Below are 15,474 nucleotides of genomic sequence, written 5' to 3'. Positions count from 1 at the left end.
ATATTTATTAATGTATGTTATGCACATAATACACAACTGTAATTATTGATATTATTAGAAGTTATATTTTGTTTATAAATTATATTTCATCGCGACACGAATGTATGTTTGTATTTTTTTATATAATATAAGTATATATGATATATATTATATAAGTTTTTATATAATATATATCATAAATATATTACAAAAATTATATATTAAAAGGATTATTATCTTTTATAGATATCTTTCATCAAACATTAATTAATTCTATAATATGGCAATTTTCTTTTGCAGAAAGACAATTATACATGTCAGATTAATACGTATTAATTAATTAACACAGGGCTTTAAAGAGCTTGATTTATTGTTCCGTGTTAAAATGGATAACTTTTGTTCCCGGCAACCATTTAATTATTTCTCATTTCCGCTGAGTAAGTTTTATTCCGTTGATTTATTACCGGGAGGAGTAGTTAGTACAGAATAATTAGAGACGATTTGTATACGGCGGTTGACAATTTATCGCAGCAGAAAAGATGGCGTAAAGTATTTCGGTCGATAAGCTCATCGTGCAAATCGAGCTCTACAACAAAAGTCCGTCATCTCATTTCTGCCGTCATGGACACTTCTATCGTCGTCGTTGCAACGTTCCTGCATAATACGTTTCCGCACTTTCTTTTGCGCACCATACTCTCTACCCGGGGATTTCAAGCAACGGAGAATGAACATCATGGAATACAATTCGAAGTAGCAGCTTTTTCCCCCGACAAGAACTAATTTGCTCCAGCAAATCCGCTTTAGCAAAAATAAAACTGCTGCAACGCGAGAAGTTGGTTGCAACGAAGAATGAGAAGTCTTAAAAGCCTTCCCGACTTTCGTAATTTACAAAAGAGTGATTCATAATAATATGTAATTCTTAAGTTGATAATTTTTCTAATTTTGCATTTCAACTTATTGCTTAAACAATATTGAATTTTTTAAAAAATGATCAACGGTATTATATATTTGTATAATCAGTGTTTTACTTTTTCATAATTAATTTCAAGCGAATGAAATTTTACGGAATCGCAGATGAAATTTTAACTACGAAGAGATTGGCGGTAGAAAAAGTAGGAAACACTCCGGAAATAGCACAGATTGAATAGAGATATGATTTTGAACGCGTATTTCCTCTTGATATTATAAAGAAGAACCAAAAAACGTTTTTAATTGAAAAGTTCAAAGCTTTATCTAAACGCAAATTTTTTTCTCCTCGTTAACGGAGATTCTCTTGGTCGGACACTTGAAACTCTCGCGTTAACTTGCGCGTTAAACGCTTAACGTGGTTAAAGTTCATTTTACGTGCTCTCGACTACGAGTCGGGGAATTTTCTCTCAGCGAAACTTTAATCGAAACTCTTAATAACAACATCGTTGGCCTTATCGCCGGCGGTGATAACGGCACGTCTGCCCCTCCTATAATTCTCTCTGCGTCTTGCAAGCGCGGCTCTTAGCACTTCGCAAAGCCGCGACTAATTTTCTCATCCCGTAAGGGGAGGTTGATTTAATTACCATCACGTCCCAGCTATTAATTAACCGTATTAATTAATCGGACTATTGTTCCACTATCAAAAGAGCGAGCTTTGGCACGATTACGTAGTAAATTATTATTTGGGTCTCCAACGCTCGAATCTTGATTGGCGTCGTTAATATTGCGCCGACTTAGTCTTTGGCGCAGCCGGCCGCATTCATAGTGCACATTAGCATAATTATGACCGTACGTTACTGTGACACCGCCACAGGAGTTTTCTTTCTCTCACTCTCTTTTTCTCTCATTTTCTCTCTCTCTCTTTCTCTCTCTCTTTTGCCATTATCAACTACTGCATGCGCGCTCAAACAGTTAATTTCGGCGGGGTGAATTAGCAACGAGGATGATTATGACGTTGTTTCAATATAATTATTTTGTTCGAATATTGAGAATGTACAAAAATATTTAACGTAAGAAAAAAATATATTTTTTCAATTCCTTTTTCTTCAATTTCCATATAATATAAATAGTAAATGTTTATACAAGCAAACAGTCAAAAATAATATATTTCACGTATAGTATATATTTAAATTCTGCAATCAATTTAATTTTGCTTACAAAGATGCTTTAAAAGTTGAATATTAAAGAATTATTACTACAGTTATGAAAAATGAAAAAAATTAAATTTTAATTTAAGAGATAAGTAATGTAAGTAATTTGAAAGCATGAAAAAAGACTCCAAAGGAAATGATAGTAATTCTGGCACGTATACAAGATCTTGCTAAACGGCGAGTTTGATTTCGATAAGAGTGTTACTGAGAGTTGATTTTTTCGTTGGCTGAGCCAAGAGAAACCTTTTGCAGTATCGATGTACCGTGGTTAAAAGAATTACAGCATCGTCGACTGTGTAGAACGGATATTTCGGAGGAAAGTTTTGCTGAAAAAAATAAAACTTTCCTTCCGCAATGTCATTTTTGCTTGCATTCCCTTCGCTTCTCTCTCTCTCTCTCTCTCTCTCTCTCTCTCTCTCTCTCTCTTGCTCTTTTTTGTCCCCAAAAAATTTAGAATTCGTGAGATTCACGAAAGTCACGAAAAATTTTATAAAATTCACGCACGTTTGTCAGGCACTATAATTATTAGAACTAAAATTGAAGGAGAATTATAATACGAAATTTTCACGCGAAAGGGAAGAAACGTATTATAATGAGAAAATAAAATCAAATCGAGATTGAAACGATTAATATAATACGTTCAATCCGATTAATGTTGGTGTTCTTCATAGAGCAAACTTTCTTCAGAGAAACGTTTTATTACAGCAACGTGATTCGCAAACCATTCGCATCTCAGTTTCTCGCAGTTTGCGAAGACAGTGCGACTGAATTCACTCGTGCAAACGTGACATCAGTGACGTGACATTAGTAATTCATAACTGACAACTGCGGTTGTCACTCGCAAATCGGTTACATTTGTTCTCCGTCCAGGACATATATCCACATCCTCTCTCTTTTTCTCTCTCTCTCTCTCTCTCTCTCTCTCCTTCCTTCGAACGAGGTTAATTTACAGCGACGGCCGCTTCGCCATTAATTGCGTTTGCCTAACGAGAATTATTAACTGTTGGCGTTGTAGGGTGATACTACTTGCGACGATCATTTAGATTAATGGTTTATGAGTATTCGCTGGCCGATCAGAATCGAAGATAATCAGACAAACAAAAGATAACATCCATCTTAGATATTGAAATGACGATCTTTTTTATATAAACATTTTATTTCGTTAGGATGATTTATTTCGTGAGAGGGATAAAAGTATCTTTCTTTTTTTACATATAAAAAGTAGGCAAGGATGCATGCTATTTCTTTTGTAATGCTTTTATTCGCAGTCCCATATTAATTAACTTTTACAATATTACATTACAATATTAAATTAAATAAAGTGCGTCAAATAATTTTTCGCACATTAGAATTTTACACGATACAGAAGTCGCGTTGTCTCGTCTTTTAGTCGTCTTTCTGCTCGTTTAACTCGCAAGAGACGAATACGGCGTGAAAGAGAGAAGACTTGAAGAGGAAACAAGGAAATCTCTCTCCGGAATATAACGTAAGTTTCTTCGTTGCGCGTTGTAGTACTCGTCATCCTAGTAATATTTTTGGTACTCAGAGAAAACTCTTGACGGGATTCCAGAATAATGTACGTAAGTCGGATCGACGATAAACGATAAACGCGCTGCTATTCCGAGCAATTGTAGTCTGGTTTTATCGCTTTGTGTTTCAAAAGCTTGCACAATAAAAACAGAAAATCGCAAATAGATATCCTCAATAATTCGTAAACACCTTTATTCATGTTATGTACGTTTTATATTTCGCTTTATGTCGCCTACGAGGTTTTATGTTCATACCACGCTTAAACGAATGATGATATTTCAGATGTGCGATAGTTTTGAATTGGATCTACAACAATAAATCTTTTATAGGAAAATTATAAAGGGAGATATTATAAATTTTGATATTACTTACTCTTGGAGTTATTTGCTTAGCAACAAAGTATAGATTTGCACTTAGGTAAATACGAATTCTAATAAATCTTAATCTTTTGTTGAATATTTTAAATATATACATATAATTTTTTATGGCATACATATATATATATATATAAATAATATATATTTTTATATAAATATATTTTACAATCTTTTAAAGATTTTTCCTTTTGCAACGAGACGAATTTCTAAGTAATCACATAGTTTTTATAATGGTTGAATTTTTCAAATATTATATGGCTGGGAATTTTTCGCCAAGTTTCAGTAACAAGATACCGTGAATTTTTCTCGGCAATGCAAGCAACGATTCGCTATACTATCAATTTTTCCGGTGACAGCAACTCGCCTCGAATCGGCGATCGCTTTACGATCCTAACCCATATCTAGAAAAGTAGTTCCTCGATGCGGGTTGGAATCGAATCAGAGCGAAACGAAACGAAACGAAATGAAGGCGGAGATTCCGCGGCGGTGGTGACGGCGGTGGCAATTCCCGATGCAATTGCCCGGAAAACTAGACACGTGAACACGAAAAAGTTTCGATACGCTTTTCTCTACTACCATGACTTGGTGTCTTTGGAGGTAGTAAAGAAAATAAGGATAAAGGTATCAAAGATAAAACTACTTCGAACATTTTTGTCAAAAGACATGATGTAGAAATTGATTTTGAAATAGTGCAGAAAAATGCATCTCAGTTTCATTAAATTTCAGACGTTCATGTTACTATTTAAATAACTTTATAAAGAATTATGTCCTTAAATATATTGTTTTGTCCTTCGAAAAACATTATATTGATATATTATATGTTGACGTACAGTTGTTGAGTTACAGTTGTTTCGTAACGATTTCGTTTTTGCCTCCGTGAAATATTTGCCAAATATTTGTCAATGTGTTGTTATTCTTGCAAATCTGTATACGACTCTTGTTTTTCATACTAGCAAATATTGCAGTTGACGCGAGGTGCATCACACAGATAAGAATAAAACTAAGGCACTAGATAAATATTCTCATCTGCCATTTTGGTTCCTCTTGATTGATAGGTTATAATACGATTAGTGACAAAGGTAAATGTTAAAAGCTCAAATTTTAATAAAAATAAATCGCATGCATTTTCGCGTAAAAATAAAGATTTGACAAGAAAAAAGTGTAACTCTGCTCCACAAACCGAGATATTAATCCTTTAAGTCGACCATTCGACTTAGAAAATCTGTCATAACAATGGTTCACTACGCTTTAAAAACATAAATTTTTTGCTAAAGTAGTTTTGAATTTGTATTTATAACGCAGTGAACCACTGCTGCGACAAATTTCCTAATCCGAATAGTCGTCGACTTTAAGGATTAACATTTCAGTTTGCGGAACAGAGCGACACTTTTTTCTTGTCAAATCTTTATTTTTACACGAAAAGGCATCGATTCAGTATATTTTTATCAAAATTTAAGGTGACCGAGCTCTTCTTAATTAACATTTACCTTTGTCACTAATCGTCCTATATAATAATCAAATAGAATCAAAATGGCGGATATCAAAATGAGGAACATATATATCTAGTGCCTTAATAAAACGCGTCAGTCTTGAATATTTTTGTATTTCTTTCAGGCACTAGTCTGTTCGCGGTGGCTGCTCACGAATTCGGCCATTCCCTGGGATTGGCGCACAGCTCGGTCCAAGGTGCTCTCATGTATCCCTGGTACCAAGGACTGAGCCCCAACTACGAGTTGCCGGAGGACGATCGCCATGGGATTCAGCAGATGTACGGTAAGATATTCTCTTTCGCTACTTGTTAATACTTGCGCGATCGTTAAACATGCAGTATTTAAATTAAAGTTGTTTCCTCGTAAAAAATAAATTGTTGGAGCTTTATGTGAAGCTGTACAAAAATATTAATATTAAATATAAATGAAATTTTTATTCAAGCAGATATTAAATTTGAATCGCGCAAATTATGGATCCGAGAACAAGAGAAAATCGTTGGGATGTGATAAAAATAATTTTAGTCTCAAAAAAATATTGTCATAAATTTGAAATCAAAGAGAGAAAATACATTACGATATATAATATATTGCGTAATATTTATATCATCGTTAATTATGAGTTTAGGAAAATGAAAACAGAGACTAGAATTATTAAAAAAATAACAGTATGATTATAACGAATTATAATGAATTATAATGCTGAAATTGAAAAACATCGTTGAGCTCTGATAAAATATAAATATCGCTGTATTAATTTTACTAGTCATAAAATACTATTTAGTCTTTGTCGACTAAAAAGCAAATGGAAACAGGAGCAGGAGTTGTCCTGCAGATTGTACGCTGCGCGATTAGCATTCCGTGACTTCGTGGCTCCGTTCTTCGAATTTTCTTCGTATTCACGCGGTGTGAATCTAGTGAGTGGGATGTGCGAGCAGTTTATCTCGATCGTAAAACTTTCGGTGAACGGCGATGTGGTAGAGGTGAGATTTATAGCGCGCGTTATCGGCGTGGGATCGAGCGGGGGCGGGTGAGCATTGCTCGTGTGCAGTGTTTCAATTTCGAGCATGCTGTCGGAGCAACTGCAGGCATTAAGGCGATACTGCTGTTGCAGTCGGCTCGGCTTGTAATGTGCGACATAACGCTTGGCGTGTCGGCAATCGAGTTTATTAAAAAAGTTGTTTGCTCTTTATAGCGCGGCGAGCCTGACGAGGAGAGGGGATAACGTAGGATAATTTTGGCGAAAGTAATGGACGATATAAATTTCCCGATTAATAATAATAAGTTTCGCCAACTGCTATTTCGTCGAAACATTTTATATTTTTATCTCAAATCCCAATTGAATAAATTTTAAACCTATATATTTTATAAACTGTATTCATGTTTCGAAAAATTGAATATAGTTAAATATAGTTAAATCAAATATTCCTTTATTACCGTATAATATCGATAAAAAGAATATACTCGTAATGTGCACTGAAAGAAAAAATTGGCTGAATATGGCATAGAATTTTTAATTGATTGCAGCAGTCAATTTTTAGTTGTGATAGCCTATCAAAATCCTATACTGACATTGCGGATTAAAGGCTAACGCAACCAAAAATTGGCTGCTGCAAACTAAAATTAGTTGTTGCAGCCAATTAAAAATACTATATTATATCTAATTGTAGCAGCCAATCTTTTTTCTCAGTGTGTGATTAAATGTCATTTTTGTTATTTTCCATTCACAACTTCTAAAAAATCATTCTTTTTGAATTATGACGATTTTATTATGAAATTAGGTAGTTCACTTTTGATGATAGATAAAGTAATATTTAATTCATGATAATAAATCAAATATCACGTTTTTTGCACGAGTTACTGTCACTTTTGAAGTAATGGAGTGATATATATTATTCCAAATATTTGTAATAATATAAAACAAATTTCGAAGCGAATGCACATAATAGTTTATAGAAGTTTTATTTAGACTAAAATTATCGCAGAATATATTCAATATTGGGTTATCGTGTTACACCTCCTATTGTCGGAATCACCCGTGTAATTTCACTGCGCATGTAACGGATCACAACTTGAGCATGTCGAAATTGCTTTAATCGCTCAGTCATGAGAAACAGCTTAGTTATATTCACCCGACCAAACTGCGGAAATCTGTAGTCCATTATACAGGGTGTTGAAAAGATAAGAGAAATTTTGGTCTATCTAAATATGTGTTCGAATATTGTAAATAAAAATGCCCCATTTGAAAATTATTTTTTTTTATTAACGAGATTATATTTATTAACGAGAAATTTACTCTGAACTTGTAAGAAATATGATACATTTCAAAATCGATAAAAGCGATGGGTAGATAAAGTTGAGACACCCTGGCTCTTTAATCGAGATTACGGGCGCCTGTGCAACATCGGAAATTTGAATTTCTGGCAAGGATCTATGTCTCGCAGTAGTCTTGCAGTAGATAAGGCACTTTATAGTCCTACGACGGGGGTAAAGTTAGCCTTTCAGTAGCAAAATCGTTTGATAGTCAGCCGCTGCATAGCGAAACACAATTGCACTAGTCAAATATTTCGACCTGAACAACTCTATGGCATTTAATGCGTACCTGTGAGACGTAAAAACATTGAAAGATGTAGGGATGCTCAGAAGCGCGAAAAGGATTATTGTTCGAATATTCTCTTTACGTTACAGAATAAAGAATAACCGAAGAAGTCTTTGTTCGCGTCTTTTTGTTTCTTAGATTTTATTACAAATGCCAGTCAGTTTTATTATTTTATATATTTTTCAATATTTATTAACATTAGAAGATATTAGAGATGAATAACGGAATTGTGAATATCTATAAAGAGAAAAATTAAATAACAGATGATTATTTATCAATTGTAGAAGTCTTTATTTAAAGAAAATATTCCAGTTATTTTACTTTTAAATTACAATAATTACTATTCATATATTATCGATATAAATTATAATTTTATAAACAAAAAACAAAATCTTTGCCGTTTAGAATTATACATGCAGAGGTAATATTGAAAAAGTTTGTTTTTTGTTTAAAATTATAATTTATATCGATAATATGTGAATGTTAATTATTTCAATTTAAAGCTAAATAATATATTTGAATAAATATTTATATAATTTATAAATAACAATTCCATAATTAATAAATAATTGTCAATTTCCTTAGAGATTCGCAGTTGCCTCATTCTCTCTTGCTTCAAAAACATTGAAAATATATAATGGTATTTATTTTAAACAACATGTGCATTCTGTAATCATAATGTATAGTATGACACTAAATGTATATCAAACTACTGCTGTGTGCAAGAAATCAGAAATTATCACTATTTTAATATGTTACAATAATATTGTTTACATTTATGTTCGCAATTCCTCCACTCTATTCTATTAAATAATAAATATTAAATGAATAAAAATTTTTTGTCTGTTAATATGAAAGTGGGAACTTTTTATTTGTCTGTTAATAAAGCAAAAACATAAATAACATTTCTCTCTTTGACGTATGTTCTAACTTTTCGCGGTGCAAGCTTAAAACTGCCACTAAGACCGGCAATAAAAATGATACATCATACCGGTGGAATAAAACTGTTGGAAGGACGAGTTTCCGACTTGTTGCAATGTTTGAAATAGAAGGAAGCTTTCGATTCGTTGTCTTTACGTGGTTGACTTTATGACACAATGTTACAAAAGAAGAATGCAGATATTTTATGTGCATGCGGTGAAACATATATGATATTTTCTTGTGGCCGAACTAGCGTACATTGTTCCGCATTTTCCGTCTTTTGATATCCTCTTTGAAATAAATCTTGCAAGAAGTTTTATACGATATTTTAAATCTTGTCTTTATCCTTTGAGTTCATGTAAATACTTATTATTACTCGCAACTTCGAATTCTTCAGGTTCTTTCTGAATTTAAGAATTTAATCTAAAGCATCAATCTCATTTACTTATTTTTATAATTGTCGTACAAATACCACGTTAATAAATTACAAGCTGAAATAAATTGCAACTAGCTATTCCATTTTAACTATAAATCATTTAAAAACTTTTGCTAATTTATAATACTTATAATTTATAATACTTAATTATTCACAGTATTTAAAAAAGTTCTACATTTATTATATATAATATAATTTTATTTATTTATATATAATTTCATTTTCTTTTATAATCATACTATATAATCCTCGATAATATATATTCATGTTTAATTACACATTAGATGTAAAAATTAGTGTTGCGACGAAGCTGTCGCATACAATAATTTACGTAAATAAATTTTTTTCAAAAATACTTTGTACTGCCATTACTATTTCAACACAGACAATTCTAATTGATATAATCAAAATTTTCTGCTTTGTCCATTTTCAACTAACATTTTTTTCAGTGAAAGAAGTAAAAATAATCTTATATAATGGCTGAATAATAATAAACAATAAATAACAAGAAGGAACTGCAAACCAGATTTTTATGTATTTCAAATTCTTAGAATATATATTTCGATCTTATTATTAAGTCATTCTCAGTGTAAAGAAATTAAACGCAAATTTGACAAAATTAATAAAACGGTTAAAATTATACAATTTATAGTTACGCAAAAAGTTGGTAGTATTCTATCTATCTTCCGAACAATGCTTTTCGTTCTGGTAATATTATCGATTATATTCTTCCATTATAACAGTCGCAATAAATCCATAATGATAAAAATATTGAACTTGAGTTATTAAATAAAAATATATAATAGCACACATTCTCAACTACGATTGATAAACCATGATATAATCAGTAATTAAAAAAATGAATCAATTTAATTTGCAAGAAGCAAATACGATCAGAGATAAAAATTCAAATCAATTCAGTCAAATTGTTTGTATTGTATTATATATGAAAGAATTAAATTTCTAATATATTCCGATCGATCACTATTCTTTCGAAAACAACGAGAACGCAAAAATTATCGTAGCGATGTATCATCGCATGTACGTATTTCCGGTTGCATGCCGTGAGACTACGTCTCTCACGATGATGCACTGTTACTCTCGTTACGACTTCCCGTCTGCTCTTTTCGGCTACGTGGAATCCGGGGATGAAATGAAACGTGAATAAAATATAAAGAATGACCAGGGTTTGCCCACACTACTCATTCCCCCCGTCACCCCACCAGGGTATACGGACGTACTCCCCACTGGGGGATGGTGATTTAGTATACTGCGGCAGAGCTTTGCCAGGGTGGTTCTCCGGGGGATCGCGAATGCATTTCGATCCTCTCGCGCTCTCACTCTGTGAGAGCCTGTACTTTCTCTATCTGCCTGTTATTCTCATTTTCCATCTGTCTATCAATGTTATCCTTTCCGTCTTGATTTTTCCACGCACACTTATTTCGTGCTGCGCTGCATCCGGGAAAATTACTTACAAAAGACGAGATAAACCACGTGGTGGAAAGACAATTTTTACTTAACATTTGAGAAACATTTACTTAGTATCACAAACACAAAAGTTTCATATTAATTGATCCTTTAAGCTAATAGCTTTCTACAGTAAACGATCCTGAGTAAAATTAATAAATCTATTTACGTACAAAGTTTATTATTAATTATCGCGATGCTAATATTATTTTAATTAAAAAAATATATAATCTAACTTGAGTTTAATTTAATTTTAACTTTAAATAATACTTAAATTAATACTTTAATTTAAAATAATACTTAACGATCTATAAATTATTATTATCTCCTTATCATTTAATAATAGTTCAGCACGGATTACTATTATTCCAATTTTTCATTACATTATGAGCTCTTTTAATCAAGAAGGTTTATTCAAAAATAATGAATAAAAGGACTTCTACCGCTTTCATCCTTTGGTATAACCGTCTCGCAAACGCATCGTTCTTCGCCTAGCGACCTCCCATTTCTGGTTTACCCCGTTTCACCCTGTACATTCTTCCCCGATTGCTGTCAGTAGTAAACGTATTACGCGTTGCGTGCCTCTGTCACGGGAAAGAGACTAAGAGAGAGCGCGAATGCGAACGAGGACTCGCATTTGTCTTCTGTGAAAGGATCCACCATCGACGAACGCATTTGCTTTTGCTGCGGCGCGCGTTTCTCTGTTTGTACAGTCGCATTGTTGAATGCAAACAGCACGACAGCGGAAATCAGCTTAGTCTCGTTCGCCATAATAGGGAAAGAGAGAACGGATCTTATTTGCGGCGTAATTGTGGTACTTCCGCTACCGTTTGGATGTCACGTCTATTCGTTCGCAACTACATAAAATAATAAACCTGAGAATTAGTTGCAAAATAAAAAATCGTTATATGGTACTATTTAATAAATTATTATTCAACATTTAATAAAGACTAAAGTGACTTATAAATGTCCGTAAATTAAAAAAAATGTATCATTAATAAGTTTTAAATTATTTAATGTCAGAAGAGGGAATTTCATTTCAGTAAGCAATTAAAATCACATATTAAAGAAATTACAAGACATTTTATTATTCATAAGATAATAATTTATATTTTTATTAACTTAACATAATAAATATCTAAAAAAATTACAAGGATTACAGATTTAAAAAATATTTTGCTGCTAAATATAAACGTATAAATTTAATAGAAAACATTGACGGAAGTTACACTTCTTTGCACTTGTTTCTTTTCAGCGTTGGCTTAAGTTTTTGAATGGTAACACCAAGCTGATGAACGTATGCCTGTAGATCCTTTATCTTATCATTGTTCTCCTTCAGCTCCTCCATCGCTACCTCCCAGACAATTTTCGCCTCCTCTGGCACTTTCGAGATCTCGTCCTAGTTGATGTTCTTGAGGTAGCGCACGTACTTGATCGGTTGCACTTCCTTCATCTCTTCCTTTGACAACATGTGAATATGTCGACCTTTTGAAAAAGAGAACAGCACTCTCGTACGATATTGGGAAATCTCGAAGTTAACGATTGATGCCAGAGATCAGTCATCAGATGACTTATTCAATTCTAGGAGAAATGAAACACGATTTAAGACCTTGCGCACAATGGAGGAAATATTAGGAATAGGAATTAATATTAAGATTTCAATCTATCAGAAACCAATTACACCGGAATACACGGTTTCTGATAAGTTGAAATCTCAATTTAAGTATTCCTATTCATAATATTTTCTCCATTTAATGCAGGGTCCAACAATTTTATAAATTTTTTGCGCGTTTTTTCCGTTTAAGCTATAATTGAGATACAAATTTAAAGTGTTTATTTTCAATATAAGAAAATTGTAAGGAAATTTTCTCTCTCTCTCTCTCTCTCTCTCTCTCTCTCTCTCTAAACTTTATATAAATTATATTGTCAATCGATATTTTTTACGAATAATTGTTTCAATTAATTATTTTCTTATCTTATAATGGTCGGTCTTCTGATCGATGGTAACGAATGTAATAATGGGCCATCGTTTGGTTTCCGGTTCTCTCTGCAATGATGATCGATCGGTCTCTGCGGCTTTTGCGATCGATTTGGAGAAGTTGGGGTCATTTCCAAAATCGGACTAGCATTCGTAACATTGTCTATCAGAATCAAGCCTGTGGAGCAAGTTTGCGAGAAATAACTCGAGCACAGTGACAGCTTCGCCAATCGCATTCAACCATTTCTTCTAATGATCTTCACCTTCCTGAAACCTGAATCGATGAGTGTGATGATATAGAAATTATTTCGTATTTCAATCTTTTTTTAAATTGTTTTAGCTTCTTCATATTTATCTATGTAACACTATCATTTGACGATTCTGCACATAAATTTATAAATAAGGAACGACCAATAATTATTTGGATTACATTTAAATGGATTTAATGTTTAATGTTAGGAAATGGAAATTATGAAGTACTAGAAAATATATAAAATAATAATTTGAAAATTCATAATAATTAAATGAATGAATTGATACAGATTTTTGTTTAAAAAAGAAATGAATTTCGTAAGCAGTTAACAATATTCTTAATTGAGCAAATTCGATATTTGAGATGAGTTTGATCAATTTGCGGTTAATGTAATCAATAATTAATTTATCCATCAGAATTATTTGCTGCAAAATTTCTACAATTCATTTTTAATTGCATTTATCTTTTCATATATTAAAAATGTAAAAAAGAATTCTAACTTTGTCCATGTTAATAAAATAATATAGATATTATTTAATAAGTTAATCACCGATTTAATTAATCGAAGTTTAATCATTTAAAAGAGCTAACAATTTATGATTCTATAGCTCGCAGCACAGATTTTTGCATAATGCATAACGCGTAACGCATAGAGAATCAACCATGAGAATTCTTTATTTTCATCTTCAGGATAATTCCGTTATGCGAATTATGCGTGCTGCATCTTTTAAACGTTACTAGAAAATTTACGCCATCTTTGATTATTCCATTTACGACCATTGTCGATTTTTTCTTTTTTTTCTTTTCCTTTGTTTCAGTTTATCTCTCTACTGTTTAATTTTTTTTAATTCATATTGAATCGTAAAATCAACTGATCGAAAATCGTATTGAATATTGTTATACGAATATATCATTATTGATCCATCAAGTATCTTCGCAGATTATCTATCGTGGTATTACGCAGGCGCGCACACACATACATGCAGACTTACACACATATACATGCGACTTAAATCTTACACGTCAGGTCTCTCCTGTGCATTTTCGGAGTGTTGCTCGCAAACCTCGCAGAGAAAGCAACTCGTCGCCATTTTGAGGCTCGTATAACGTGCAATGTTGCTTCATGACGATGTATGTATAATTCGAATTATAAAGGTAGATTTTGGTGAACTTGAATGGACTGACAATCAGACTAAAGTGAGAGGTTCTCGATATGCATCGTCCTCGTCTCGCACTGACGCCATTGGTTGCAGTTCGCGGCCGCCGTTGTAACCAACATGTCGAAGTATGAAATCGTGGTGGTAGAAATTGGCGCAATATTATGAACATTCTCGAACTTTAGATTGAGGAAAAAAAACAAGAAAGAAAGAAAGAAAGAAGGAAAAAAAGCTGTTTGCAACTTCAAACGTATAAGCAACTATAAAATATTTAAAAACTAATTAAAATTAATTAATTAATATGTGATATGTAATATGTTTTATATATATATATATATTAATTAATATGTAATATATAATAATTAATTAAACTTAATTTTTTAAAAATTTTTAATTGTATATTTTGGAATATTTTATATATTTCCCCAAGATTTTTATAAAAATAGATCTAAAAAAATATTGTTTTATTTTAATCGAATCTTTAACACGAGATATGCATTAATATAAAAAAAATAATAAAATTATTACAATATATCGCAAAATTTAACTGCTTTAATTTTTGTGTATAATAAAAGAAAGAGAGTTCTCTTCATATTATAATTCTTTGAAAGTGGATTGCAATTTCTTTTGAAACTCTACTTGTGAAGTAGCAAAAGCTGATTGGCTTTTCAAAGAATCGTTCATTTTTGTAGTCATAAAACGCACGATAGTTCTACATAGAAATAAAAATTGATCGGTGTATCTTTTGTGAAAGAGTAGTAAAGTACGCGATACGTGCGTCACGTGAAATATTTATGACGGCTGTACTTGCATATATATGTGAACCTAGAAAGATATTCTCAGGACATGGAAACTGTGAACTATGTGAAAGGAATCCCGAAATAAAACGCATCGTCGATCACGTTCATACCGTTCCGCGTTTTATTTTCGACCGCAACTCATTCGCATCTTGTTTCTCATTTGTTTACGGCATCAATATTTTAACTGCGTGCAATGCAGCATAAATTACATCGCGTTGCATTACATGCGAGGACAAATGAACATGGAAAAAAAGTAGGAAATATTATTGCCACTAATAACTACATCCAGAGAAAAGGTTGCTTCGATTTAAAGAAATGTTTCTTTGCTATAGGGTTAAAAAAAATTTTTTTAATTTGTAAAAAAATTTCT

General features: G+C 32.3%; 1 protein-coding gene and 1 pseudogene across 3 annotated transcripts in view; one reads left to right on the top strand and one right to left on the bottom strand.

Moving 5' to 3' along the window:
- Mmp2 (Matrix metalloproteinase 2) overlaps window positions 1-15,474 on the top strand; it is a 185,824-nt gene that overhangs the window by 151,533 nt on the left and 18,817 nt on the right. For both annotated transcript variants that reach the window (XM_087411496.1, XM_087411495.1), the window contains exon 7: window positions 5,621-5,779. In XM_087411496.1, the coding sequence (XP_087267622.1) occupies window positions 5,621-5,779 (159 nt within the window). The remainder of the gene's footprint in view (window positions 1-5,620; window positions 5,780-15,474) is intronic.
- LOC147908150 (uncharacterized) lies at window positions 5,786-14,238 on the bottom strand (annotated as a pseudogene). Its single transcript, XR_015546772.1, has 3 exons — window positions 14,168-14,238; window positions 12,896-13,168; window positions 5,786-12,407 (listed from the first exon to the last, which is right to left on the bottom strand). The product of XR_015546772.1 is annotated as an uncharacterized LOC147908150 (transcript).

This window comes from Acromyrmex echinatior, chromosome 11 (assembly GCF_024713525.1).
Source record: "Acromyrmex echinatior isolate Ae372 chromosome 11, ASM2471352v2, whole genome shotgun sequence".
In the NCBI taxonomy this organism is placed as follows: domain Eukaryota; kingdom Metazoa; phylum Arthropoda; class Insecta; order Hymenoptera; family Formicidae; genus Acromyrmex; species Acromyrmex echinatior.
The sequence above is the reverse complement of the archived record's forward strand: the minus strand, read 5'-3'. Positions and strand labels throughout refer to the sequence as shown.